Genomic DNA, 25,932 nt, shown 5'->3' on the forward strand with positions numbered 1-25,932 from the left:
AAAAGGCCCACCTGGGCGGAGCGCGCGGGCTACCGTTTGGGGACCGGGCCCCTCCCTCCGACCAGGCGCTCCGAGGGGGCGGGCCCTTTCGGCAGGCGGAACCAATCGGAGCGCGCCCGGGCGGGGAGCGCTGCCTAAAGCTCGGCGGTTCTGGCCGTACTGTAGCAGCGGCGGCAGGAGCAGGCGGGGAATCGGCGCACACGGGAAGGGGCGCCATGGAGCTGCGACGGACGGTGAGGAGAACCGCCTCCTGCCCTTTCTCTGCGGGGGCGCCCTTCTTAAGGCCCCCGCTCGCAAGGTCGTGACGGTAGCGCCGGCGGCGGGCGCGCTCTTAGGGGTTTTACGATAGGATCCTTTCCCCTTTTTGGCTGTCCCTCCTGGAGGGAATTACGGTAGCTTCCCCCCCCCCCCCTGGGGGGGCATTACGGCATGACCGCGCGCTCCCACTTGCCGCTCCTGGTTGCTATATGTGCTCTTATTGCAGCACATTACGGTAACCCCCCTACACTTATCTCACCCCCAAGGCATGACCTCTTGCAAAGGGGTTGGGGGGCTTCCTCAGACAGAGAGAGAGAGAGAGGGAACCTTTTCTGCGGCTGCACGCGCGGCGGGGGTGCGCTTTTCTTCGCGCATCACGGTAGTCTCCCCCTCCCAAGGGGATTTTCTGTCCCTTCCCTTTGGACCCCCGTTCCAGCGCAGGGCCTCGTGGCAGCACCGTGAAGAATAGCTGCTCTGCAGCATGAAGGGTGTCTCCGGCCGGAGCAGGGGCTGCTGCGTGGGGGCCCCGAGACCCTCCATTCGGAGCCTGCGGATGAGGGAGCTTCTTCCCCTGCCTGCTAGGGTTGCCAGGTTCAGGCCCTGAGACTGCTTCTGTATCTTTAGGAGAAGAGAAAGTCAGTCGAGTGCAGGTGTTCTTGCAACACTGTAATGGGAAAAACCACAAGGTGGAATTCTCCCTTCCCCCTGCACAACTTTTAAAGATACAGAAGAGCTCTTGGTTGCCAGGCCCAGCCTCTAAGGTCTTTTGTATCTTTAAAAGTTGTGCAGGGGGAAGGGAGAATTCCACCTTGTGGTTTTTCCCATTACAATGTTGCAAGAGCACCTGCACTTGGCTGACTTTCTCTTCTCCTAAAGATACAGGATCCGTCTCAGGGATTGAACCTGGCAACCCTACTGCCTGCCCGTCCCAGGCCGGCAGCAGCTGCCCCAGCCCTCTTTCTCTCCCCACGTGTGCCAAAACCCACCCAGGTTGATCTGGGGGATGTGGTGGGGGTTGGATGTGACCGTCCCTGGGCCTGATGTGGGCTTGGGGAGGGGGCTTGCCCTCTCTTCTTCTTCTTCTCCCGCGTGGCCAGAACTGCCAATGCCCAACCATGTGCTGAGCATGAAAACAGTGTTGTGGTGTGAATGGGACTTCGTCCAGGCTCTTGCTCTTTGGAGCCAACAGCGATAACGGGAAAGAGCTTCAGATGTTTTCCCAAGCCGGCTGTTATTTCTGTATATCAGCACTAGCCTACTCTGATACTTCCTGCTCATCCGCTGTTTAGCCTATGCGAAGCAAGAGAGCTTGTTGTGCAATGCAGGGAACTTCAACTAGTGCCCACAGCTTCTTCTAGAAGCTACAGAAATGGGTTCCCCCCCCCCGAGACCCATTTCCAAGGATGCCCCCCTCCCCCAGCTGGGGTCTGCCTGCTGTGGTTTTGTCCAGCCTTGAGATGTTCCCAACATGGGGAAGAACCAGCAGCGCACACACTCACACACTCCGGCCCTGGGCTGGTTTCCTGTCTGCAAGGACAAAACTGCTGGTGTGCTGTTGGGGGTGAGGGAGGACCACCCTGAGAGCTTGCAGTTCCTGTCCTGACTTCACTGCATCCAACACGGCTGCAGCAAAGAACAAATCGGGGGGCCCTTTCCGCTCTAAAGGCCTGGCCAGTGATAAATTCCCATTTACGCTGTAGTCATGTGCCGAAGTCAACTCAGGAGCCAGCCTGCTTGAATCGTAGAGTTAGATGGAGCTTTGTAGTCCACCTAGTCTAACACAAATACAAATTGTTTCAAGTCAGCTCACCAGTAATATTAAACCACATTTAAAAAACAAAAAATATTCAGGACTCTTCCCTGCAGGGCAGTTGATGGTAGGATGGGTGATGGTGGTGGAGAGCAGGCTCCAAGGTGGGCTTCACCTTGTGTCTCCCCACAGTAATCACTGCCATATTTGGGGCTGAGACAGAGAGGACTTTCCTGCAAAGCTGGTTGCCTAGTGACACTGGGGCCACCTTCAAAGCGTCCTCCACAGCTACAGCTTCTGTCCTGTGCACTGGCTTTAGCTGTAGTTTTTAAGAACTGTCACTTTAAGAGCGTGCACTTGAGCTTGCTTTTCCCTCCTCCCTCCCATTCCTTTTTCCTCATGTGTCATGTCTTTTTTAGATTGTGAGCCTGAGGGCAGGGACCCTCTTAGAAATGATTTTTGTAAGCCGCTCTGAGAGCCTTTTGGGAGGGGTAAAAATGCTGAAAATGAAATCATAATTGGCTGAGTGACTGGAGGCTCTTTATCTGGGGGTGCCCAAGTGCCCAGGCAGTCTTGGGAATCTGATTCAATTTCACATATGCCTGCAGCTGGATGCGTTTTTCTCTTGAGCAGTTGGGCAACTGGCTCTCTTTGCTGACAGGTCTTATGTGAGGCTCTTTGATATGGGGTCTGGGGTGGTGCAGGGGCCAGGAGTGAGCCAGCATTGGAGTGTCACCTCTTCCATATACTCTTTAGGTGGCTTTAGGCAAGTGCTTCTGTCTCTCTCTGTGTGCCTCAGTCTTCCCAATCTGCAAGATGGGAGTAATAATATTTGCCCGTCATTCTGGAGTGCTTTAAGGATTGCTGACCTCAACCTTTGAAGACCTTTTAAAGGCCAGTGTGAATGCTGAGCAGGCTATTATTTCCTGGCTGCTTACATTGCCATGACTTCCCCTTCGGCACAGGAACCTTTGCTCTGCGTCTTGCACAGTACCTTCCTTTCCCCATCCCACCTCCCCTTTTCTAGGCACTTCATAATAGAAATAATAGATATTCCTAAGAGAGTGAAAGGTGATGGGTTACAGGCTCACCTAGCCATTCCCTTGGCCTGTTCTGCTGCTCTGCAGATGTCCTCTGTGATAAAGCAGCCAGTCATCTTGGAGGCCACCTCCGTGCTGGGAATGAGAACGGAAGATCAAGGCCTCCCGGCCATCCAGGCTGCTTCTTCAGCCCTTCTGTGGGTGTCCCTGTGCCAGCAAGTTTCTGCACAACCCCACGGACTGTTCTTGCCATGCCCGGGAGCTAGATTCAAAGCTGGGCCGGCTGCCTCCCCTGCACTCATGCCACAGCTGCTGGCCCTGGGGAGGACGCTATGGCCCTCGCTGCACCTCTAGGCTGCCTGAAATTGCACGCCCTCCAGCGACTCTGATCGTGCCCTGCATTTAAGAACATAAGAAGAGAACATAAGAAGAGCCTGCTGGATCAGGCCAGTGGCCCATCTAGTCCAGCATCCTGTTCTCACAGTGGCCAACCAGGTGCCTGGGGGAAGCCCGCAAGCAGGACCCGAGTGCAAGAACACTCTCCCCTCCTGAGGCTTCCGGCAACTGGTTTTCAGAAGCATGCTGCCTCTGACTAGGGTGGCAGAGCACAGCCATCATGGCTAGTAGCCATTGATAGCCCTGTCCTCCATGAATTTGTCTAATCTTCTTTTAAAGCCGTCCAAGCTGGTGGCCATTACTGCATCTTGTGGGAGCAAATTCCATAGTTTAACTATGCGCTGAGTAAAGAAGTACTTCCTTTTGTCTGTCCTGAATCTTCCAACATTCAGCTTCTTTGAATGTCCACGAGTTCTAGTATTATGAGAGAGGGAGAAGAAGTTTTCTCTATCCACTTTCTCAATGCCATGCATAATTTTATACACTTCTATCATGTCTCCTCTGACCTGCCTTTTCTCTAAACTAAAAAGCCCCAAATGCTGCAACCTTTCCTCGTAAGGGAGTCGCTCCATCCCCTTGATCATTCTGGTTGCCCTCTTCTGAACCTTTTCCAATTCTATAATATCCTTTTTGAGATGAGGCGACCAGAACTGTACACAGTATTCCAAATGCGGCCGCACCATAGATTTCTACAACGGCATTATGATATCGGCTGTTTTATTTTCAATACCTTTCCTAATTATCGCTAGCATGGAATTTGCCTTTTTCACAGCTGCGGCACACTGGGTCGACATTTTCATCGTGCTGTCCACTACAACCCCGAGGTCTCTCTCCTGGTCGGTCACCGCCAGTTCAGACCCCATGAGCGTATATGTGAAATTAAGATTTTTTGCTCCAATATGCATAATTTTACACTTGTTTATATTGAATTGCATTTGCCATTTTTCCGCCCGTTCACTCAGTTTGGAGAGGTCTTTTTGGAGCTCTTCGCAATCCCTTTTTGTTTTAACAACCCTGAACAATTTAGTGTCGTCAGCAAACTTGGCCACTTCACTGCTCACTCCTAATTCTAGGTCATTAATGAACAAGTTGAAAAGTACAGGTCCCAATACCGATCCTTGAGGGACTCCACTTTCTACAGCCCTCCATTGGGAGAACTGTCTGTTTATTCCTACTCTCTGCTTTCTGCTTCTTAACCAATTCCTTATCCACAAGAGGACCTCTCCTCTTATTCCATGACTGCTAAGCTTCCTCAGAAGCCTTTGGTGAGGTACCTTGTCAAACGCTTTTTGAAAGTCTAAGTACACTATGTCCACTGGATCACCTCTGTCTATATGCTTGTTGACACTCTCAAAGAATTCTAATAGGTTACTGTGACAGGACTTTCCCTTGCAGAAGCCATGCTGGCTCTGCTTCAGCAAGGCTTGTTCTTCTATGTGCTTAGTTAATCTAGCTTTAATTATACTTTCTACCAGTTTTCCAGGGACAGAAGTTAAGCTAACTGGCCTGTAATTTCCGGGATCCCCTCTGGATCCCTTTTTGAAGATTGGCGTTACATTTGCCACTTTCCAGTCCTCAGGCACGGAGGAGGACCCAAGGGACAAGTTACATATTTTAGTTAGCAGATCAGCAATTTCACCTTTGAGTTCTTTGAGAACTCTCGGGTGGATGCCATCCGGGCCCGGTGATTTGTCAGTTTTTATATTGTCCATTAAGCTTAGAACTTTCTCTCTCATTACCACTATTTGTCTCAGTTCCTCAGAATCCCTTCCTGCAAATGTTAGTTCAGGTTCAGGGATCTGCCCTATATCTTCCACTGTGAAGACAGATGCAAAGAATTCATTTAGCTTCTCTGCAATCTCCTTATCGTTCTTTAGTACACCTTTGACTCCCTTATCATCCAAGGGTCCAATCGCCTCCCTAGATGGTCTCCTGCTTTGAATGTGTTTATAGAATTTTTTGTTGTTGGTTTTTATGTTCTTAGCAATGTGCTCCTCAAAATCTTTTTTAGCATCCCTTATTGTCTTCTTGCATTTCTTTTGCCAGAGTTTATGTTCTTTTTTATTTTCTTCATTCGGACAAGACTTCCATTTTCTGAAGGAAGACTTTTTGCCTCTAAGAGCTTCCTTGACTTTGCTCGTTAACCATGCTGGCATCTTCTTGGCCCTGGCGGTACCTTTTCTGATCTGCGGTATGCACTCCAGTTGAGCTTCTAATATAGTGTTTTTAAACAACTTCCAAGCATTTTCGAGTGATGTGACCCTCTGGACTTTGTTTTTCAGCTTTCTTTTTACCAATCCCCTCATTTTTGTGAAGTTTCCTCTTTTGAAGTCAAATGTGACCGTGTTGGATTTTCTTGGCAATTGGCCATTTACATGTATGTTTAATTTAATAGCACTGTGGTCACTGCTCCCAATCGGTTCAACAACACTTACATCTCGCACCAGGTCCCGGTCCCCACTGAGGATTAAGTCCAGGGTTGCCGTCCCTCTGGTCGGTTCCATGACCAACTGATCTAGGGAATAGTCATTTAGAATATCTAGAAACTTTGCTTCTTTGTCATGACTGGAACACATATGCAGCCAGTCTATGTCCGGGTAGTTGAAGTCACCCATTACTACCACATTTCCTAGTTTGGATGCTTCCTCAATTTCATATCTCATCTCAAGGTCTCCCTGAGCATTTTGATCAGGGGGACGATAGATCGTTCCCAGTATTAAGTCCCTCCTGGGGCACGGTATCACCACCCACAACGATTCTGTGGAGGAGTCTGCCTCTTTTGGGGTTTCGAGCTTGCTGGATTCAATGCCTTCTTTCACATATAGAGCGACTCCGCCACCAATACGTCCTTCCCTGTCCTTCCGATATAGTTTATATCCAGGGATAACCGTATCCCACTGGTTTTCTCCATTCCACCAGGTCTCGGTTATGCTCACTATATCAATGCTCTTCTCTAAGGCCAAGCACTCCAGTTCTCCCATTTCTGATGGTGCAGCCCCATCCCTTGGCTTTCAGCATCTTAAAACTCCACATGGAGGTGGTGAAGGCCGGGGCGGTCTTTGTTCAGACTTTTGGCAAACCCGGAACCTGGCACGCCTGTTCACCCACAGGGGTGTCTTGCTGTTTCAATAAGAAATCTTGCCTTTTGGCGTAAAGCTGAGGGCTGGCTGTGCATATTAACAGGATCTCCTTGTGCTAGAACTCTTCATGCTCTCCTGCTAGGCCAAACACTTGGAACCCCGTGAGAGTTGGGTTGGTGGGTCAAAGAAACGGGGTGCTTAATGCTTTCCCCGTCATCCCCATGGCTGTGCACTGCCCTCCACTGTGCTCAGGTCCTGCTTGGGGGCTTCCCATTGGGGCATCTGGTTGACCACTGTGAGGACAGGACGCTGGCCTGAATGGGCCCTCTTCTATCTGTAGGAGAAGATGCAACCCTGTAATGGGACGTATCTTTAAAAGTTGTGCAGGGGGCAGGGAGAATTCCACCTTGTGGTTTTTCCCATTACAGGGTTGCAAGAACACCTGCACTCGACTGACTTTCTCTTCTAAAGATACAGGATCAGTCTCAGGGCCTGAACCTGGCAACCCTAGTCAGGAAGGAGGCAATCTCTCAGATATTTGGGGACTAAGGCTGCAATCCAATACGCACTTACCTGGGAGTAGGTCCCACTGAACCCAATAGAGTTTACTTCTGAGTAGACATGTACTGGATTGCAGCCTAAGTCATTTACAGCTTTAAACACTAATGCGAACACATTAAATTGGGCCCGGACACAAACTGGCAACGAGTGCAGCTGTTTTAAAACACCACCAACATCTGGAAGGCACCAGTTGGTGAAGGCTAGCCTAGAGTATGAAGACAGAGGTGAAGGGGGTGTCTCTTCACACTCGCACCCCATTTCGAGGTCCTCCAAGGAACTCCGGAGCCTCTCTGAAGAACGGTTCCATGCAGGGCAGTTTCTTGCATTCACTCCATCACCTAAAGCAGGGCGCCCTCCAGGCTGCCCATCAGTCCCAGCCAGCACAGCCAGTGGTTGGGGGTGATGGGCATATAGTCCAGCAACATCTGGAGGGCATCATCATCATGCCTGCCCGGGCCCTAAAAAGTTGTTTGGGGGCTGGCAGGAGCGTATCACAAAATAGCTATAAATATTATTATTATTATTGTTATTATGATTTAGTTGCATTTCTAAACCGCCCTATAGCTAGCAGCTCCCAGGGCGGTGTACAACATGATAAAACCACAATATTTAAAATACAGCAAGTGTGTATTGCACAGACAATATAAACATTATATAAACAAAGTGAAAGAAAACTAAAAAAAATAAGATTAAAAGCTTAAATACTTTAAAATGCCTGGGTGAAGAGGTGGGTTTTTACCAGGCGCCGGAAAGATGACAGAGAAGGCGCCAGGCGTATCTCATCTGGGAGGGCATTCCATAATTCGGGGGCCACATTCGGGGGACTGTATTTGGATAAACCTGGGCCACATCTGGATAGCTGGGGATGAGAAGCAGGGGAAGGGGACACACCCTGCAGGCTTTGCTCATACGTTATTGTCCTTTTTTAATTTTTAATTTCCTTTTCTTATTGGGACAAAAAGTTATAACAAAAAAAAAAGGAGGGAAAAAGAAACATAGCTAATAAAAAATACAGTAATAGCTCAGTCAACAAATCCTCAGGAAAGAAGCTCCTTTTAACAAAGTCCTGTTTGGGTGCTGGTAACGTTGGGAGGGGGGTGCTCCCTCCGACACAGTCAGAATGCGGCTCCTTGTCTACCGGATTGCAGCTGCAGCAGGCAGCTCTCTCACACGTGACTGGAATTTATTTATATTATTTGTTAAATTTACATTCCGCCCTTCCTCCCAGTAGGAGCCCAGGGTGGCATGGCGCTCCTTGCCAGGTGGCACAGGCGCCTCCACAGTCAACAGTGCTTCGGGTGCCCTGGAAGCACTGTTTACTGCAGATGCATTTGCTCGAGTGGAGGGGAGGATGGCAGAGAGAGATCAAGCACAGGGTGGTGGCGGCAACTGCCCCTTGCCTGCCTGCTCGAGTGTACGGAGAGAAGAACTGTGCTCAAAGCTTCAGACTGCTATAGCAAGTTGCTACATGATAAAATAAAAAAGGCAAGGCCGGCATCCCTGGTTGCATTTTGGAAGAAGCCTTCAAGCGGTCTGTATGCAAGGCCTACCTGACCTGGTTGTTTCGTTTCAGACATGAAATGACATGAATGAAAAGTTTGCTGAAACATGTTGAACTGCTCTTCTTTTTGGTGGTGTAGGAACCTATCCCTGTTCTTCCCATGTTATTCCTACCTCTGGTACCAAAGTTTCGGTTAAAGAAGTAATGTCTAGGAACAAGTGTAATTCATTAACTGAGGTATTACTGTATTCCATCCTAATTTAAAGTCTAGATTTAATACAGCTGTACAGACATCCACAAACAGGTATCTAAACGAGACCGGCAATTATAAGTTGTGCTTTCAAAGGTGGAATTTGTATATTTTTGATGCCACCAAAGAGATAGAGGCCATGCTCGCATCTGTGGTAGCAAACTCCACAAATTGGTTACATGCTGAGCCAGCAAACGCCTGTGTCCGTGAGATCCTCTGCTTCAGAGCCTTTCTAGGTCTGTCTTTGTGTTTTGACTGTACAGGTCCAGATTTGCCGCTTCCACTTGCTCCTGCTGCAACGCAAGAAGAACCCATGGCTCATCTCTGCCCCCCACTGCAGGCAGCGCTCCAGTTCCCAGTCAGCCAGGTACCTGGGATGTGAGAGGGCGGCCTTCACCAACCTAGTTTTGCACTGCAATGCCCGTCAGCCCAGGAGCCCAGCCGTGATGGGAGTTGTAGTTCAAAACATCTGGAGGCCCCCAGGCCGGTGAAGGCTGTCTTAGGGTTTAAGGTTAATCATAGCTGTCGGAATTGCTTTTTAATATGATTTTAAACCTTTTTTTTAAAAAACCAATATTTTTTAAAACTTTTTTTTAAAAACTCTTCCAAGCTTTTTTAAAAAAATGTTTTTAAAGTTGTTTTGTTTTGATGTCTTTTATGATGTTTTAAAGTGTTTTTATGCTTTTGTTTGCCGCCCTGGGCTCCTGCTGGGAGGAAGGGCGGGATATAAATCAAATAATAAATAAATAAATAATAAAGAATGCAGCAATGCTCGCTTACACGCAAATAGTCCTAGTGGGCTCCTGCTGGGAGGAAGGGCGGGATATAAATCAAATAATAAATAAATAAATTCATCCTATTGGCCATGACTGAGTCTTACCTGTGTGGGCTGAGTGTGACAGTTGGAGGAGAGGAGCCCTGTCAGCTCCACAACCAAGAACTATTTCAGTTCCTCACACCCAGTTCTTACCCCATCTTAGGAGCGACCCTGGGGCATTTTACTGTCTTCTCCATGCAAACCCTCCTTTACGGCAGCTCTGTGTTGTTTGGGAGAGCAGGCTTAGAGTTGCTGGTGCAGGCAGGTGTCTCTCGCGTCCAAACTTCAGAAGCTTTTTCTAAGCCATGCAAGGGGCACAATACCTAGGAAGGTGGTGGGCTCTCCAGCACTGTCAGGGATGCTTTAAGTTGGATTCCTGCACTGAGCAGGGGGTTGGACTCGATGGCCTTACAGGCCCCTTCCAGCTCTATGATTCTATGAATAAGAAAAGGCAGGCAGGCGTGTGCCTTTCGTTTCCAGAGCTACAGCTGGAGCCTTTTACACTCGCAACTTCATTTGCTTTTGCTGTGTTGTTGTATATTGGGGATAACCAAAACGTGGAGCCCTCCAGCTGTTGTTAAACCCCAGCCTGCGTGAGCAACAGCCAGGGATGATGGGAGTTGTAGTCCAACAACAGCTGGAGGGGACCTTGCTAGCTCCTCTTGCAACCCGTTCTGTTTTTCTCTGTGACAAAACGAGCATTGAGGCATTAACGTGCTTTTTCGCCTTGAGCTCCCCATCACTTGCCCTTCAAAGCTGTCCTGTTTTTTTACATGGAGGCTCAGATTTCGGCTGTGAGCCGGGCAGCTTGGTATCAATTACACCTTATACGTAGGCTGCAACCCTACCTCCTTGTTCAACAGCTCCCACTCGTGGTGCATGCCCTGGTCACCTCTCGATTGGACTACTGTAATGCACTCTACGTGGGGTTACCCTTGAAAACGACCCGGAAATTACAACTTGTACAGAATGCAGCGGCGCGCTTACTTACCAACAGCCGCCGCCGAGACCACATTACGCCAGTATTATTTGATCTACACTGGCTGCCGGTTATTTTCCGGGCCCAATTCAAGGTGTTGGTATTAACCTTTAAAACCCTATACGGTTTCGGCCCAGCTTACCTGAAAGAGCGCCTCCACCGCCACCAATTATGCCGCCCAACTAGATCAGCCACTCAAGGCCTTCTCGCAATCCCGCCAACCAAAACAGCTAGGTTGGTGGGTACTAGGGAAAGAGCCTTTTCTGTGGTGGCCCCCACTCTCTGGAACTCCCTCCCATGTGACCTTCGACATGCTCCTTCCCTAGAGGTATTCCGCAAGGCCCTGAAGACGTGGCTTTTCCAACAGGCCTTTGAGGTCCTTGGGAAGGGTAAATCTTTATGATTTTACCATCTATCATATGCTGCTAATATAAGTGCTTTTATATGTATTGATGACTGTCCAGTATTTTTATCTACTGTTATTAATATGACTGCATTTGATATTGTTGTATTGTTGTATTTGATATTGTTGTATTTTATCTCATTTTAATGTACGTCGCCTAGAGTGGCTAATTGCCAGATAGGCAACAAACAAATTAAATAGTATATTATTATTATTATTATTACATGCAAGATGTCCACAAACACATGGTTGTTTCTCCCCTCTCTGCCTCCCCCAATTCTCAGTCTTTTTTTTTCTGCTGGGGCATCCTCAGTCTGCCCCCCCTTGCCCTGCTTCTGTGGTCCTGCCTTCCTTGTTAGACTGTTGCTGGTGCAAGGAATGGGGACTCCCCACCCCACCCACACACACTGAGGGTGGGGGGCCTGGGGTTCTCCACTCAGGTCAAACAGGCTTCCCTTGGCTCACTCCTCTCCCCATCTCCTGCCCCTGCAGCTCTCATGGACAGAGGGGGCTGCTGAAGAAGATCTTCCTAGGGGTGGCCGTGGGGCTGCCCCTGACCGCTGGGACCCACTACGGCCTGGCTGAGAAGCAGGAGCGGCGGAAGATGAGGCTGCTGGTCGATGGCCTTGGGCGCTTCGTCAGGTGGTGGCTGATGCTTTTCCCTTCACCCCCCCCCAATTAGATCAGAGAAGGGTTGCTTTTCCCTTAACTGTCTCCTGTACCTGCCTTCCGGAGGGTTGGTTGCCCGCCTAGTGGGGTGATGCGCCCCTGGAACTGTGGACCCTTATTGAGACGAGGCTGGTGGAATTGGCCGGCTGGGTGCGCAATCTGGCCTCGAACACCTGTGCCCGGAGGCAGGAGGCTGGCTTCTGCTACAGAGGCTGCCTGTTGAGCCATGTGGCCTGCTGCTACCCACCTTGAACGGCAGCAGCTCTCTTGGAGCCTCGAGCAGGGAGAGGCCTTTCAGCTCACTTGCTCCTGGAGATGCTGGTACTGGACATGGGGTCCTCCTCTGGCCAAGCATGTGCTTTGAGCTCAGGGCCGTGGCTCGGTGGTTCAGTCTCCAAGTAGGACTGGGGAAGAGTCCCTGCCTAAAACCATGGAGAGCTGCTGCCTGTCGTTGTAGACAACACTAAGCTAAACAGACTGTTGGTATAAGGTATCTTGCTGTGCTGTGGCCCCAGCCCCTAACCCTGGCCATAATCAGGCTAGTCAGTAGTGAAGTCAGTAGACTCTGTGTATGTGCAGAGGTACTCGTCTCCCCAAGTTCTGGGGCCGAGCTGTGGCATTCAGAACTCACTGGTGCACAAGCAGCTGCCCTCTAGATCATCCTCGAGCCCTGCCCTGGGGGGGGGGGGGGCTTGGCTAAATCTGTTGGGTACCGAAGGGCTGGGAAGGAAACTGGGAAGCACTGTGTGGTGGGGAGGGAAAGGTGACGCGCCTTGTCCTTTCTCTCTCTCAAAAAGGTCTTTGCAGCTGGGAGTCCAGATCTCCCTGGATTACTGGTGGACGCACAACGTCTTGCTGAGGGGGCTGGATGAGGTACAGCACCTACGGCTTTTCCCCTCTAAGCAGCCCAGGGAGCTCACAGCCCAGGAGTCTTGAGGGGCCCAGGAGAACTGTGTTTGAGCAATGCAGGGGGTCGCTTGATATAGCACCCCCAGGGATTCCCCCCCTTCTTTAGGATACGTAATGCAGGGAAGTGGTGCTGGGAGTGGGGGACGTCTGCCGCTCCATCAGCCGTTTGGGGATCTTTCGCTTCTCCCAAGTGCAAAGCTCCAGTTGAACAGGGAAAGCGAAGGCAGATAAACATATTCACTGCCAGGCGGTGCAGACCGCCATAGTCAGTACTCCACAGGGAGGGGGGTGCAAGACTGAATGGTGTGTGTCCGTCCATCCCCCCCCCAGGTGTAAGCAGACACACATACATACACAAAGAAGCTCCCTGTGTGTAGAAAGCATGCTGAGATATCGCCTAGGCTGGCAGTCTGTCTCTGTGGGGCTGCTGGGGGGAGGAGGATGGGGGGTAGGTGAACATTTGTCGAGCGGCATTTTGCTCCCCTGTGGGGGAAGGCACGACTGCTTGCATAAGTGGGTGGGGAGCATCTGTGGCCCTCTAGATGTTGCTGGACTCCTGTCATCCATCGCTCACCACTGGCCCCGCTGGCTGCCAACGACACCCTCCGAAGAGCCACAGGTGTCCCTTCAGCCCTGGTCAACAGGCCTCTGCCAGGAGGGAGCCGGCAGCCTACTCCTTGCCCTCTCTTCCCTGTGGTCAGAACAGCCCGGAGTACACAGCAATCCTGTCAGGATGTCACCAGCGGGCGGCCAACAGCATTGTCTACGGGGCCATCCAGAACGGGGGTCTCTACATCAAGCTGGGCCAGGGCCTCTGCGCCTTCAACCACCTCTTCCCCCCGGAGTACATCAACACCCTGCGTGTGCTGGAAGACAAGGCCCTCACGCGTGGCTACAAGGAGGTAAAGCAGGGCTGGGTGGGGATCTCTGGGCACGGGGCCAAGGGAGGCAAGCAGGGCTTGCTCAGAACCTGGTGCCAGCTGTGCTCTGGAGGGTGGCTGCCCCTCCTCCGCCACGCTAGTGTGTTGCAGAGAGTTTAGGGTTGGCTCCCGCCCACCAGGGACCCTCCAGACATTGCTGGACTACAACTCCCACCGTTGGCCACACTGGCTTGAGCTGGTCACAGTTGGAGCCCAACAGCATCTGGAGGGCACCTGGTTGGCAAAGTGTGTGTGTTCTTTTATGGGGTTGGATATTTTGAGAACTGAGGAAACAAGACCGGCCCCCAATGTTCTCCAGCAGAGCAATGCCTGGCCATCCCTGGAGGCTTGCTACTCTTCATTCTTTGTCCCTGCTGGCGCCTTCGCTGGGGGTTGTTTCAAACGCAATGATCACTTTGTAGAAATTGGGCAGCCATGGGAGTAGCCGCCACGTTCGCCTCCGTAATGCCCCCCAGCCTCGTTGCTTAAGAGCAGCAAGCCCCTCCCCCCGGTTGCAGGGCAGAAGCTTAAAGGGTGAGAGCGCAGGAGGGGGTGGTTGATGGGGGGGCTGTCTAGTGCAGAACCAGAATGCGTAGGGGTGCCTTGAGAACATTCCCCTCTCTTGCGAAATGAGTCTTTTGTGTGTGTGGCCGAAAGGGGGGTTGCAAGCACCGCTGCTCAGCTGATGGGCAGGGCCTGCAAAGCCCATTTTTAGACAGCTGCTGAAGACCCATCTTTTTTGTTAGTAGCTTTCTACCCCTGTGTTTTGATGGTTTTAAGGATGTCCTTATATGGGTCTTTATTTGTTTTTATGTATTTATTCATTTGATTTATATCCCGCCCTTCCTCCCAGCAGGAGCCCATGTTTTTGTAGCTTTCAGTCTCTGTATGGTTTTTGTGTAAGCTTTGAATTGTTAAATCTTCGCAATCCACCTTGAGGCCTGCATTCTGGGTGAGAGGCGCACATCAAAAACAATTTTTTTATCATTTATTAAACCTGAAGTCATTTATTACGGATTACTTGGATCCAGTCTGGCTTCAGCCCTGGCCATGGCTGATGACGTTTGTCGGGAGGGGTGTGTGTGACTCTGCTTGACCTTTCGGCGGCTTTTGATGCTGTTGGCCACGGTATCCTTTTGGCACATCTCAGGGAAGTGGGGGTTTGGAGCACTGCGCTTCAATGGTTCTAGGCTGCTTCCAAAAAGTAGTTATGGGAGGTTACGGTTGGGAGCTGTTCCATCTTGTCCCCCGTGCTGTTTGACATCTATATGAAGCCACCGGGAGCTTTCATCAGGAGATGCGAAGTGAGGAGTCATCAGTATGCAGATGATGCCCAACTATCTCTCTGTTCCATCTAAATTGGGAGAGGCAGTTGAGGTGCTAGACTGGTGCTTGGGCTGGATGTGGACCAATAAACTTTGGCTGAATCCTGAAAAGACAGAGGTGTTATGTGTCCAGAGTTCTCATGTCCGGGTAGGTGGCCTGTTCTGGATAGGATTGAACTTCCCTGGAAGGAGCAGGTTCACAGTTTGGGGGTACTCCTGGCTCCAGCATTGTCACTGGAGGCTCAGGGACCTCAGTGGCTAGGAGTGCTTTTTTCCAGCTCTGGCTGGTTTGCCAGCTTTGGCCCCTTGTAGACAGAGATGACTTGGCCACCGTGCTCCATGCTTCAGCTTCCAGATTGGATTATTGCACTCTATGTAGGGCTGCCCTTGAAGATGGGTTGGAAACTTCAACTGGTCCAAAAGGCAGCAGCCAAAATACTGCCTGGGGTTCTCTTTAGATCTCTTATAAGCCCTCTTTTAAAACAGCTGTATTGGCTGCCAGTTTGTTTCCGGGCCTAATTCAAGGTGCTCACGTTAGTGTTTAAAATGCTAAAAAACGTAAGTCCCAAATATCTCGGCCTTCTCCACTACAGACCCTCTCTGATGTTGAGATCAGCAGAGGGGGCCCTTTTGGTAATTCTGCCAACCTCGAAATCTGGGGGGGTGACGGCCCAGGAGAGGGCATTCTCTGTGGTGGCCCCTAAGTTGTGGAACACTCTCTTCACTGAGGTGAGTTTGGCAACTTCGCTGTATAGTTTTAGGCAAATGCTGAAGGCGCACCTCTTTACCCTGACCTTTAACATTTGAGGTGTATATTTTTTGGACCCTTCCTATTTTGTGGTTTTAGGTTGTTTTTGATGGTGTTTTTTAAAATTGTTGTAACCTACCCTGGGACCTCTGAGTGAAGGGAGGGTAATAAATGATGAAGATGTAGCTGATAATGATAATAGTAACAATAAATGGCATCAGCGGTATGGCAGGTGGACTCGGGCAGAAATGCCCTTGTGGGCCAAATGGGGAGGACTGGCATGTCTGATTAGGTGAGAGCCCCACCACCACTGCCGCAAGAGTTGCCCACTGGATTTCTTCTGAGCCGTGCCCGTTCCTGCTTCAGGTGGACGAACTCTTCCTGGAGGATTTCAAAGCCAAGGCAGACCAGCTCTTCCTGGAGTTTGACTATGAGCCAATTGCGGCAGCCAGCTTGGCTCAGGTGCACCGGGCCAAACTCCATGATGGCACCCCTGTGGCTGTGAAGGTGTGTATGCATACAGGGTGAGGTGCTGCACACCCCTTCCTGTGGTTGCAGGGATGGTGGCAAAGGCAAGTCCTAGAAGACTAGGAAGTGTGCTCTCTTTCTCTCTCTCTCTCTCTCTCTCTCCTCTGAAGCAGCCCCAGATTCCCAGGCAACCCTCCTTTTCCACACCTTTCAGATACAGTACATCGACTTGAGAGACCGGTTCGATGGGGACATCCGCACACTGGAATTCCTGCTGCAGATCGTAGAGTTGATGCACCCCAGTTTTGGGTTCAGTTGGGTCTTGAAGGTAGCGATGCTGGGAATAGCCCTGGATTCTCTTGGGGAGGGCTCCCTGCCATGTTTTCCGCTTCTCCCGTCCTGGGGAGGGCAGTGGAGTGAGTGGTGGCTGGGAACTTGCCCTGCCTGAAACCCTAGAGAGTCGCTGTCAGTCTACACAGACCAGGTCTGGGGAACCTCTGGCCCTCCAGATGATGTTGGATGCACAGCCAGTGGTCAGGAATGATGGGAGTTGTAGTTCAGCGTCTGTGAAGGGCCACTGTGTGGGCAGTAAAGAGTTAAATGGCCCAATAGCTCTGTATAAGACAGCTTCTTACAGATTGCGCATTCGGGTGCCACTCCTGTACCTTCCGTCCTGTTTGAGTAGATGTTCCTCTTCACCTTGCAACTCTGTGCAGTCCTTCCAGCCATGAAGAGGGCTGCCACAGTTGTGGGGCAAGTGTCTTCTGCCTCCAGGACAGAGCTGACTAGGGCCCCAGCCCACGTGGCTGGTTCTGCACGTGGTGCCAAATATCAGGTGTCAAAGACTGACCCGCGGGAGTCCCTTGACCTCAGCACCCCAAGGGGGTCCTTTGCTTCTGAGAACAGTCCCACTTCTTTTGGGTCGCTGCTTCCCAGGCAAACTCTCCCTCTTTCAGGATTAGGATTACAGTAGAAACTGCCACCCCCCCTTTTCTTAGCTTCCTACTCTGAGGAAGCGGACCTCGGAGCGCTAACTGAGATCCTAGAGCAGACCTAGTTACACCCTCTGCTCTAGGGCCTGAATTCACACTAATCAACCGTCCAGCGATCAAGGACTGGATTTTAGAGTCCTTAGCTCCAAGCAATACACACCATTAAGAAAAGGGTAGTTTATTTAAAAGAAAGAAAGGTACATATAAAAAGAGAGTAGCATCTGTTTGCTTAAAAGCCAGTTGCCCTCAGTCGGGCTGTAAGAGATACTTGGCATAACAACAGTGAGAGATTCAGACAGACAATAGCCAATAAGAAACCTACAAGCTATCCATACCCCTTCAGCAACGCTTGGTTCCCAACAACCTAACTGCAAGTCGGCTGGTCGAGAAGTTGGAATTAGGAAACGGGAGCAAGAATAGGAACAACCAACTGAAGGATCACCCTTCCTTTTTATGGGGTTTTGCTGGCAACAGGGAGGGGGGCCATCGGGTTGGCTGGCAGCTGAGGTTGCGGAGTGTGTTCCAGTTGGACACTGCATGATGTTGCCCAAGTTCTGCATTCAGGAAAACTGAAGTGGAGGCTTGGTATAGATCTACTCTCAAGGTTGCCTAGAGAATGATACTGTTTGCAAAGGGGAAAGGAGGGGGTGACTGGATGAAGAATCGTCGGAAGGAGGGTGGGGCTGTTGAGAGCTGGGAATGGTGTTTGATGCTTGACCAGGTGCTTCCAAAACGTTTACAGTTTTAAGTAGTAAAGCCTTGTAGTTCAAAATAAATAGATAGGCAGGCTGAGATTCTTGGAACATGGGGTTACTAGTTTTGCATTTGTGGATCTTTGTGGTCTTATCTTAGTTATCCAAGGGAGCTGATCTAGAGGGAAAGGAGGGGGACATGAAATACATTGCTGGATGCCCAGGGCTTCACTATGTGCCTGTCCAAGACTTTCTGCGTTCTCTAGAGTGTAACCCTAAAGCTGGTCTGAGAATGGCAACTCAGTGTGACATTGCTTGGAACCCCTTCCGGGTTATGCACTTCTTCATTGGTACCCCTGAAGCATTGTTCTCCCGCATGTGCAATCAAGCTGAGACTGCCCCACAAGTGCGTACCTGCTCGCTCACTCGCACTCTTTCCTCCAGGACCTGAAGGGGACCCTGGCCCAGGAGCTTGACTTTGAGAACGAGGCACGCAATTCGGAGCGCTGTGCCCAAGAGCTGAAGCACTTTGACTTTGTGGTGGTACCTCGAGTGCACTGGGACAAAAGCAGCAAGGTGCGTGGAGGGAGAGGGGTGTGCCTGTGTGTGAGTGTGGGAAGAGCCATTGATGTTGGAGGTGGAACAGAGGAGAGGAACGGCTGGGATGGGGAGGCCAAGTGGATGGAATTGTTTTGGGCACTTACTGTCCCACGCCAGCTCAAAGACTGTCCCTGCCTCCCTCAATCTGGTGCCCGCTCTATATGTTTTGGACTACAACTTTCATCAGCTCCAGCATTGTTCAGCCATGCTGGGGCTGATGGGAGTTGTAGTCTGAATCACCTGGAGAGCATCAGGCTGGGGAAAGCTGCACTATCTATACACATCACCCTTTCAGCATTAACAAATACGTGTTGAAAATATCCGCTTCTGGTGGTAGACCTTCACCCCACCCCACTCCATCTCTAGCAAAAGCCACAATATAGCTCTTCTTGGGGTTGGGGAAGATCTCCCAAATCCCAGAGATTCTCTTTGCAAACACCTATGCAGGTCTGCCCCAGTATTTCTGCGGGAACACAAATGCTTTGGGGCTAAAATGGAGGCTTCTTTCCTTGGAGACCTAGCCGCTGTGACGGTCTAAAAGCACCACTTTGGCTCATTTGTGCTTTAGCGGTCTAGGAGAAGAAAAACAGCTATTTTGATTTGTTTATGGGGTTGGGGAGAGGCTCCAGAGGTGGCTGTCTGTAACCTCCTCTTTTCTTGTCCCAGAGGGTCCTGACCGCGGATTTCTATGAAGGCTGCAAAATCAACGATGTGGATGGGATCAAGAGGCAAGGCCTACATGCCAAGGATGTAAGTGTGCGGGCGCAAGAGGGAAGGGTAGAGGCAGGAGGAGTGGCATGGCTCCCTGAGGGACGGGGTGAAGGCTGTTTCTGCTCTCCCTGAGCGTGCCTCCTTCACGCTCCACCCAAGACACCTGCATCTCTGCTGTGCTTCAGTGCCATAAAAGGAGTGGCTGGTTGTATTTGCACATTTTCTCACGAGGAAATAGGAAACTGCCTTATACCACTCAGGCTATATGTCCATATAGCCCAATATTGTCTGCTCTGGCTGGCAGCAGCTTTCCAGGGTTTTCATACAAAGAAGGGTCTTTACCATCATCTCCTGCTGGATCCTTGTCAATGCATGCAGAAGGTCCCAGGTTTAAAGCTGTACAACAGAGCTCCAGCCCTTTATTTCTCTTTCAAAACGTAGAAAGCCGTTTTACACCAAGTTGGGCTGCTTATCCATTTGCCCCCATATTGTCTGCTCTGACAGGCAGCAGCTCTCTAAGGTATTTTACCTCTCGCCAGATCTTTTCAACTGCTGGTAGCCGGGGTTCATCCTTGAACCTTCTGCATGCAGAACAAGTGTCTGACTCAGAGTTGCAGTCCCTGTCCAACAATTTAAATTGCCCTTCCATTTAAAGTACCTTTTTGGGGTGACACTTCACTGTCTAGCGATGGATTGTCAGTGAAGCCCCCGACTCTTCGATATGTGCTCAAGCAGTCGCCGGGACCCTCTCTCACCACCACCACCGCCCGTCTGTATGTCTGTGTTTACTTGCAGGCTGCAGACAAGTTAATCCGGACGTTCGCAGAGCAGATCTTCCTCACCGGATTCATCCATGCTGACCCGCACCCAGGAAACGGTACAGAAAGGGAGCTGGAGGGGAGACTTGGTTGGGGTTTGTGGACCGAACTGGGGCATAGACCACCCACTCTGGGGGCTGTTACCTACCCCACCTCTCCTGCTCAATGACTTGTCTTCGTAGGGTGCTGAGCCAAGATATGTGCGCCCTACAGAGAGTATGGGGTGACTGTGAGGAAGAGGGGTGCTGGAAAGGCCTGCTGGGGGAATGGAGGAGGGATCTCTATATGCTCGCTCACCTTTGTGGGCAGATCTTTATCGGCCTGTCTTTTTTGAGGGGCTGGGTGGGGTGTGGGCCAGGCCAAGGGAAGGCCAGGTTGCAGAGGCCCCTGCCTTGCCCTTCTCCCTTGTGGCTGGAGAAGATTGTCCTTAACGAAGGCAAGCAGCCCATCACCGCTTCCTTCTCTCTCCCTCCCTCCTGCAGTGCTGGTGCAAAAGGGCCCTGATGGGAAGGTTCAGCTCATTCTGCTGGATCACGGCCTGTACGAATTCCTTCATGAGAAGTAAGAATAATGCTGTGAGATATTTTAATATGCTTTTAAACCTTTTTTTAAATTTTTTTTAAAGATGTCTTTAAATGTGTTTAAAGATGTTTTGTTTTAATGTATTTAAAGTCTGTTTTTATGATGTTTCAAAGTGTTTTTAGTGCTTTTGTTTGCCACCCTGGGCTCCTGCTGGGAGGAAGGGTGGGATAGAAATCAAATAAATAAATAAATATTGGGGGCTGGGGGAGGGAGGGAAAGAATAGGGTTGATGCAGTAGTATCCCATTGGAGTGGGGAGGGGGGTCCCTTCTTGACCCAGGGCGAGTCAGTGGCCCAAAGATCTGTCCCCTGTGACTCTCTGACAAGTTTGTGTGTGTGTGTCTCCCCCAGAGAACGAGAAGCAGTGTGCAAGCTGTGGCGAGCCATCATCCTGCGCGATGATGCCAGCATGCAGCTGTACTCCAAGCAGCTGGGTGTGAAAGGTGAGGGGGCAGGGTGGGGCCCACTGGGTGCAGTCCTGAGGGTGGACAACAGGCTGCATCGCTGTGTGTGCCTCCCTCTGTGGCTAACGTTAAAATGATGCCTAGTATACAAAAATTGGACAAAGAAATCCCCCCCCTTCTGACATGATACTGGAGCCCAATGAAGTGCGGAGATCAGAACTGGACACAGTACTCCAGATGAGCTCTAACCAGTGCTGAATAGAGGGGAACTAACACTTCATGCGATTTGAAAACTATACTTCTGTCAATGCAGCCTAAAATAGCATTTTCCTTTTTTGCAGCCACATCACACTCTTGGCTTATATTCAGCTTGTGATCAACAACAATTCCAAGATCCTTCTCACATGTCGTATTGCTGACCCAAGTATCCCCCATCTTGTAACTGTTCATTTGGTTTCTTTTTCCTAGGTGTAGAAATTTGCATTTATCCCTGTTGAATTTAATTCTGTTGTTTTCAGCCCAATGCTCCAGCCTATCAAGGTCCCTTTGATTTTTGTTTCTGTCTTCCACAGTATTAGCTGTGCCCCCTAATTTGTATCATCTGCAAATTTGAAAAGCCATGCTGTTTTTCCTCATCCAAGTAGTTAATAAAAATGTTGAAGAGCACTGGGCCCAGGACCGAGCCCTGTGGTACCCCACTTGTTACTTCCGCCCCATTTGAGAAGGACCCATTGATAAGCACTCATTGAGTACAGTTCTGGAGCCAACTGTGGATCCACCTGATAGTTGTTCCATCCAGCCCACATTTAGCTAGCTTGCTAATCAGAATATCATGGGGCACTTTGTCAAAAGCTTTGCTGAAGTCAAGATATATTATGTCCACAACATTCCCACAGTCTACAAGGGAGGTTACCCAATCAAAAAATGAGATAGATTAGTTTGGTAGAATTTGTTCTTCATAAATCCATGTTGGTTTTTAGTAATCACTGCATTGTTTTCAAGGTGCTTCTAGAATGCTTTATCATCTGCTCCAGAGTTTTTTCAGGGATTGATGTTAGGCTGACTGGTCTGTAATTCCCCGGTTCCTCCTTTTTGCCCTTTTTGAAGATAGGGACAACATTAGCTCTCCTCCAGTCATCCTGCACTTCACCAATCCTCCACAATTTCACAAAGATAGACAGTGGTTCTGAGAGTTCTTCAGCCAGTTCCTTCAATACTCCAGGATGCAGTTTATCGGGCACTGCTGATTTGAACTCGTTCAGAGTGATTAGGTATTCCTTGACCATTTGTCTATCAATCTCAAGCTCCAATCCTGCCCCTTCTGCTTCATGTTTCCTGGGAGGGTCATAGACCCTATTTTGGGAGAAGACTGAGCCAAAGTAGGAATTGAGCACTTCTGCCTTTTCTTTGTCATCTGTTATCATTTCATCATCCTCACTGAGTAGCTGTGCCACCATTTCTTTTCTCTGTCTTTTACTATGAAGAAAGCTTTTTTTGTTGCTTTTGGCATCCCTCACTAACCTCAGCTCACTCTCAGCTTTAGCCTTCCTGACACCATCCCTGTAATTCCATGCTACCTGCTTGTACTCTTCCTTTGTGGCCTGGCCTTCCTTCCACTTCCTGTATGTGTCCTTTTTTTTTTTCAGGTCATCTCTATGCTTTTTGTGAAGCCAAATTGGCTTCTTCTGCTGGAGCAGTTTAATCAGTAACACACAGAATCCCTGTAGTGCATGTCCACAGCAACTAAGGCAAGCCAGTATTTAAGAGCATTAGCCCTGAAGGGGCGTGGTGTTCTCACAGCGGCCAGAGAGATGCCCCAGTGGGAGCCAGCCAGGAGCCACAGCACTCGCTCTCCTTGCGCTCTCTAACAACTGGTGTTGGAAGGCATACAACAGTGGAGGCAGCACTTGGCTATCATGGCTAGTAGCTATATAGATAGCCTTATCACCCATGCATTTGTCTAATCCTATCTAAAAATGATTTTTTGAAAAGAATGAAAAAAAACGCAAGCCCTTGAGAAAACCACTCCCTGGAGATGGAATCTTCTGGAGCTGCATGTACATATCTTCTGCTTCATGGTGGTTTTGAAAGAGACAGAGACCAGCTTGAGCCTTGCCTCACTCTTTATAGCAGGATCGTTGTCCCCATATTGTCGGTGGGTAGGCTGCGATAAGTGGCTTCACTGAAACTGCCTGCTGCCTTCACGGCAGAGGTGAGATGTGGACAGCCGTGTCTTCGGCTCGCTGCTCCAGCCTCTTGCCCTCCTCGTGGGGCTGGTCCTTTGTGCCTAATCGCCTCACCTTCTCTCTCTCTCCTCTGCTCCTCCAGCCCAGGATTACTTCCTCTTCTGCGAGATCTTGCTGCAGCGGCCGATCAACATGGCCCAGCTGGCGCTGTCCAATGTGCTGACACGAGAGGAGACGGCCTACATGCAGGACATGGCCAAGAACCGCTTTGACCGCATCATGCAGGTGCTGAAGGACCTTCCCCGCTCCATGTTGCTCGTCTTCCGCAACATCAACACCGTCCGTGGCATCAACGTGGCCCTGGGGACTCCTGTGGACCGGTACTATATCATGGCCAAAAGGTGAGCAGGACACCCTGGAGGCTGCAGCGCATGACTCAGAAGGGCATCCGCTCTCCTGCTTTCAGCAACAGAGCGCTGGGCTTAGGGTGGATGCCCACATCGCCATCTAATGGCAGTAAAAACCTAAGACTTGCCTAGGGAGGGATGTTTCTGTGGCAGCAGGTGGCGTGGCTTGCTGATTTGAGCTATCTGTTATCTGCTTGTACCACTCTGTGCAGTCCAGCGTAGGTCAAGGATAGGGAACCTCAGGCCTGGGCAGGGGGTGTAGTCATCCAGGGTCTCGGGGTGTGTGTGTCTTAGACCCTTTACTTTCTTGGTAGCAGGGTCCCTTTCTTTTCAGGCCAATCAGCATAAGGGGGAGTGTGTTAGCCACTGAAGAGCATCTTATAACATGCTTCCTTGTCCTCACCTGCTGGTTGGAGCCAATCAGAGTGAAGTGAGTCAGCCACTGAGAAGAGTCTTCTCAGTAGCTAATACATTTCCCTTTCATGCTGATTGGCTCGTAGGGAATGTCTGTTGTTGTGAGAGAAGCCATTAACAAGGATAGAGAAGCAGAAAGGAGTGTTCAGACTTGGCCAGGTTATTCTATAATAAATTGTAGGAGTGTAGGCATGAGGGGGCGTGGCTGTGACTACCATGAAGGGACCCTGCACTTCTGAATCTGCCACTACACTGCTGATCCTGGGGCCGAATGTGGCCCTCTGGCCCTCTCTTTCTGGCCCTTGGGACTTTCCTTGAATGTTTTTCTCTGGCTGGAATGTGTCCTCAGACTGACTGTGCTTCCTGTTTGCCTGCTTGGAGGAGAGGGGTGGGCAAGTGTAGAAACTCACCTACGGTATACAGCTTAGATTTTATTCCTTCCTGTGCCTGCCTTTGCTTCTGGTCGCTCCTGCTGCTGGCCTGTGGCCCCTGGGCCCAAAATGGCTCCCCAACCCTGCTGCAGGTCAAGGGCAGGAGTCCCGTCCTCTGGAGGAGGCTGAAGTTGACCGCTTCTTTGCAGGAAGCTAGCAACGGCAGAGGCCGTTCTGTATTTCCTCTCTCCACTGGGGAAAAGGGGAAATTACCCTTCATATTATGTTAAAATGTATTTGAGGTAAACGTGTGTCTTAGAGCAGAGCCTAAACGTCGAGGTGTGGGAAGGAGGCGCTCTGCTAGAGGTCCATGTTCAGGCTGCAGCTGGCATGGAACATGCTGTGTGGGAGGAGGAGGCTGCCTTGAATGCTGTTATATCTTGCTGAAGGGGAATTTTCTAGTTACTCCAGGCCCACAACAGCTGGAACAGGAAGCCAATGCAGACAGATTCTGTGAGAGGATGTTGCATTCCTCAGTCTTGGTTCAGATGTTTTTTTGTTTGTGGGGCACTAGTATTGGGCTTTACTCCCCAAGTGAACCATTAGAGGGCAAGGTTTGCTGTGGTGATGGGCACCTCTTTTCTCTTGAGGGCATGTTCAGATGTTTAATGCATGGCATTGAAACCCTCTCAGTGTGAATCAACCCTACCACGTCGCCACTTTTGGCTGCAGGCCTGTTACCCAACTCTCTGGATGCTGCTTGCCGCCTGCGAGTGTAAGGTGTAGAGATTCTCCCTGCGGCTGGTCTGCTCTGGGTGATTCCACCCCCTTCCCCCACCCCTTGACACCAGCAGGGCTCAGGGAGTCTGTCTGTCTTTACAGTGCAGTGAGATGTTGGAGTCACATGGTCAGCCAAAGAGCTGGGGGCATCGGCAACGTCGTCTTTGTCCGCTGGATCCGCGCTGCCTGGGACAGTTTCGTGTTTGAGCTTGCACTCAGGTAAGGGGCGTGCACATCCCGAATTCCAGGCCGGGAACCTTGGCTGGCTAGCAGTCTACAGCTGCCTGACATCATTGGGGTGCCTTCCTCAGTTCATGCTGTGCTCCCTGGGGATCATGAGAGGGGTAGTCCACCTTTAACTGGTGGGCAGCAGCTTGGCAAAGGCTTGCATTTCAGACTCTGCCTCAGTTACTTGTTGACCTCTCTTTTTGTCTCTCCTTCTACCCTCCCCCCCAAAAAAACCACCCATCAGGTTCCAGACAACCTCCATAAAGCTCACTACCTCTTTTCTGCGCTTCCTGGTTTTTGCCGGTTTCCTGAAGAAGAGCGAGGACCAGGAACACCTCTATGAGTTCCTGCAGGCGTGAAGCTCCTGCTGCAATCCAAAGCTGGCTGCGTCAGGACCTTGCAGGGAGCGCAGCTTGACCAAATACTTTTCACACCCATAAAGGAGGGGGGGAACCACCTCTTTTTTGGTATTAATGAATTTCTAGGGAAGGAACTTGAGAAGTGGGAGGCGCTGCCTGTGTTTGGTCACGTGGTCCTGGCCTATCCCACAAAATGAGAGTTCTCACCTACCCAGAGTTGTCCAAAGACAGACTGTGCATGTTCTTGCAACAAGCAGCCTGGATGATGATCTACAAAAATAAAATGCCTTTTTTTTGTATGTGCTCAAACTTTGA

At 50.4% G+C, this 25,932-nt stretch overlaps 1 protein-coding gene across 1 annotated transcript; it reads left to right on the forward strand.

Annotated features, from left to right (window-relative positions):
* ADCK5 (aarF domain containing kinase 5) lies at window positions 1-25,916 on the forward strand. The gene is made up of 15 exons (XM_061607142.1): window positions 1-233; window positions 9,100-9,203; window positions 11,528-11,677; window positions 12,502-12,577; window positions 13,315-13,515; window positions 15,973-16,113; window positions 16,289-16,402; window positions 18,203-18,334; window positions 19,025-19,108; window positions 19,865-19,946; window positions 20,370-20,448; window positions 20,820-20,911; window positions 23,201-23,459; window positions 25,133-25,249; window positions 25,503-25,916. Exons 1-15 carry the CDS (start codon window positions 216-218, stop codon window positions 25,615-25,617), a joined length of 1,764 nt encoding a protein of 587 aa, XP_061463126.1. The 5' UTR covers window positions 1-215; the 3' UTR covers window positions 25,618-25,916.
* The last annotated feature ends 16 nt before the right edge of the window (window positions 25,917-25,932 follow it).

The sequence above is a fragment of the Rhineura floridana genome, chromosome 1 (genome assembly GCF_030035675.1).
Source record: "Rhineura floridana isolate rRhiFlo1 chromosome 1, rRhiFlo1.hap2, whole genome shotgun sequence".
In the NCBI taxonomy this organism is placed as follows: domain Eukaryota; kingdom Metazoa; phylum Chordata; class Lepidosauria; order Squamata; family Rhineuridae; genus Rhineura; species Rhineura floridana.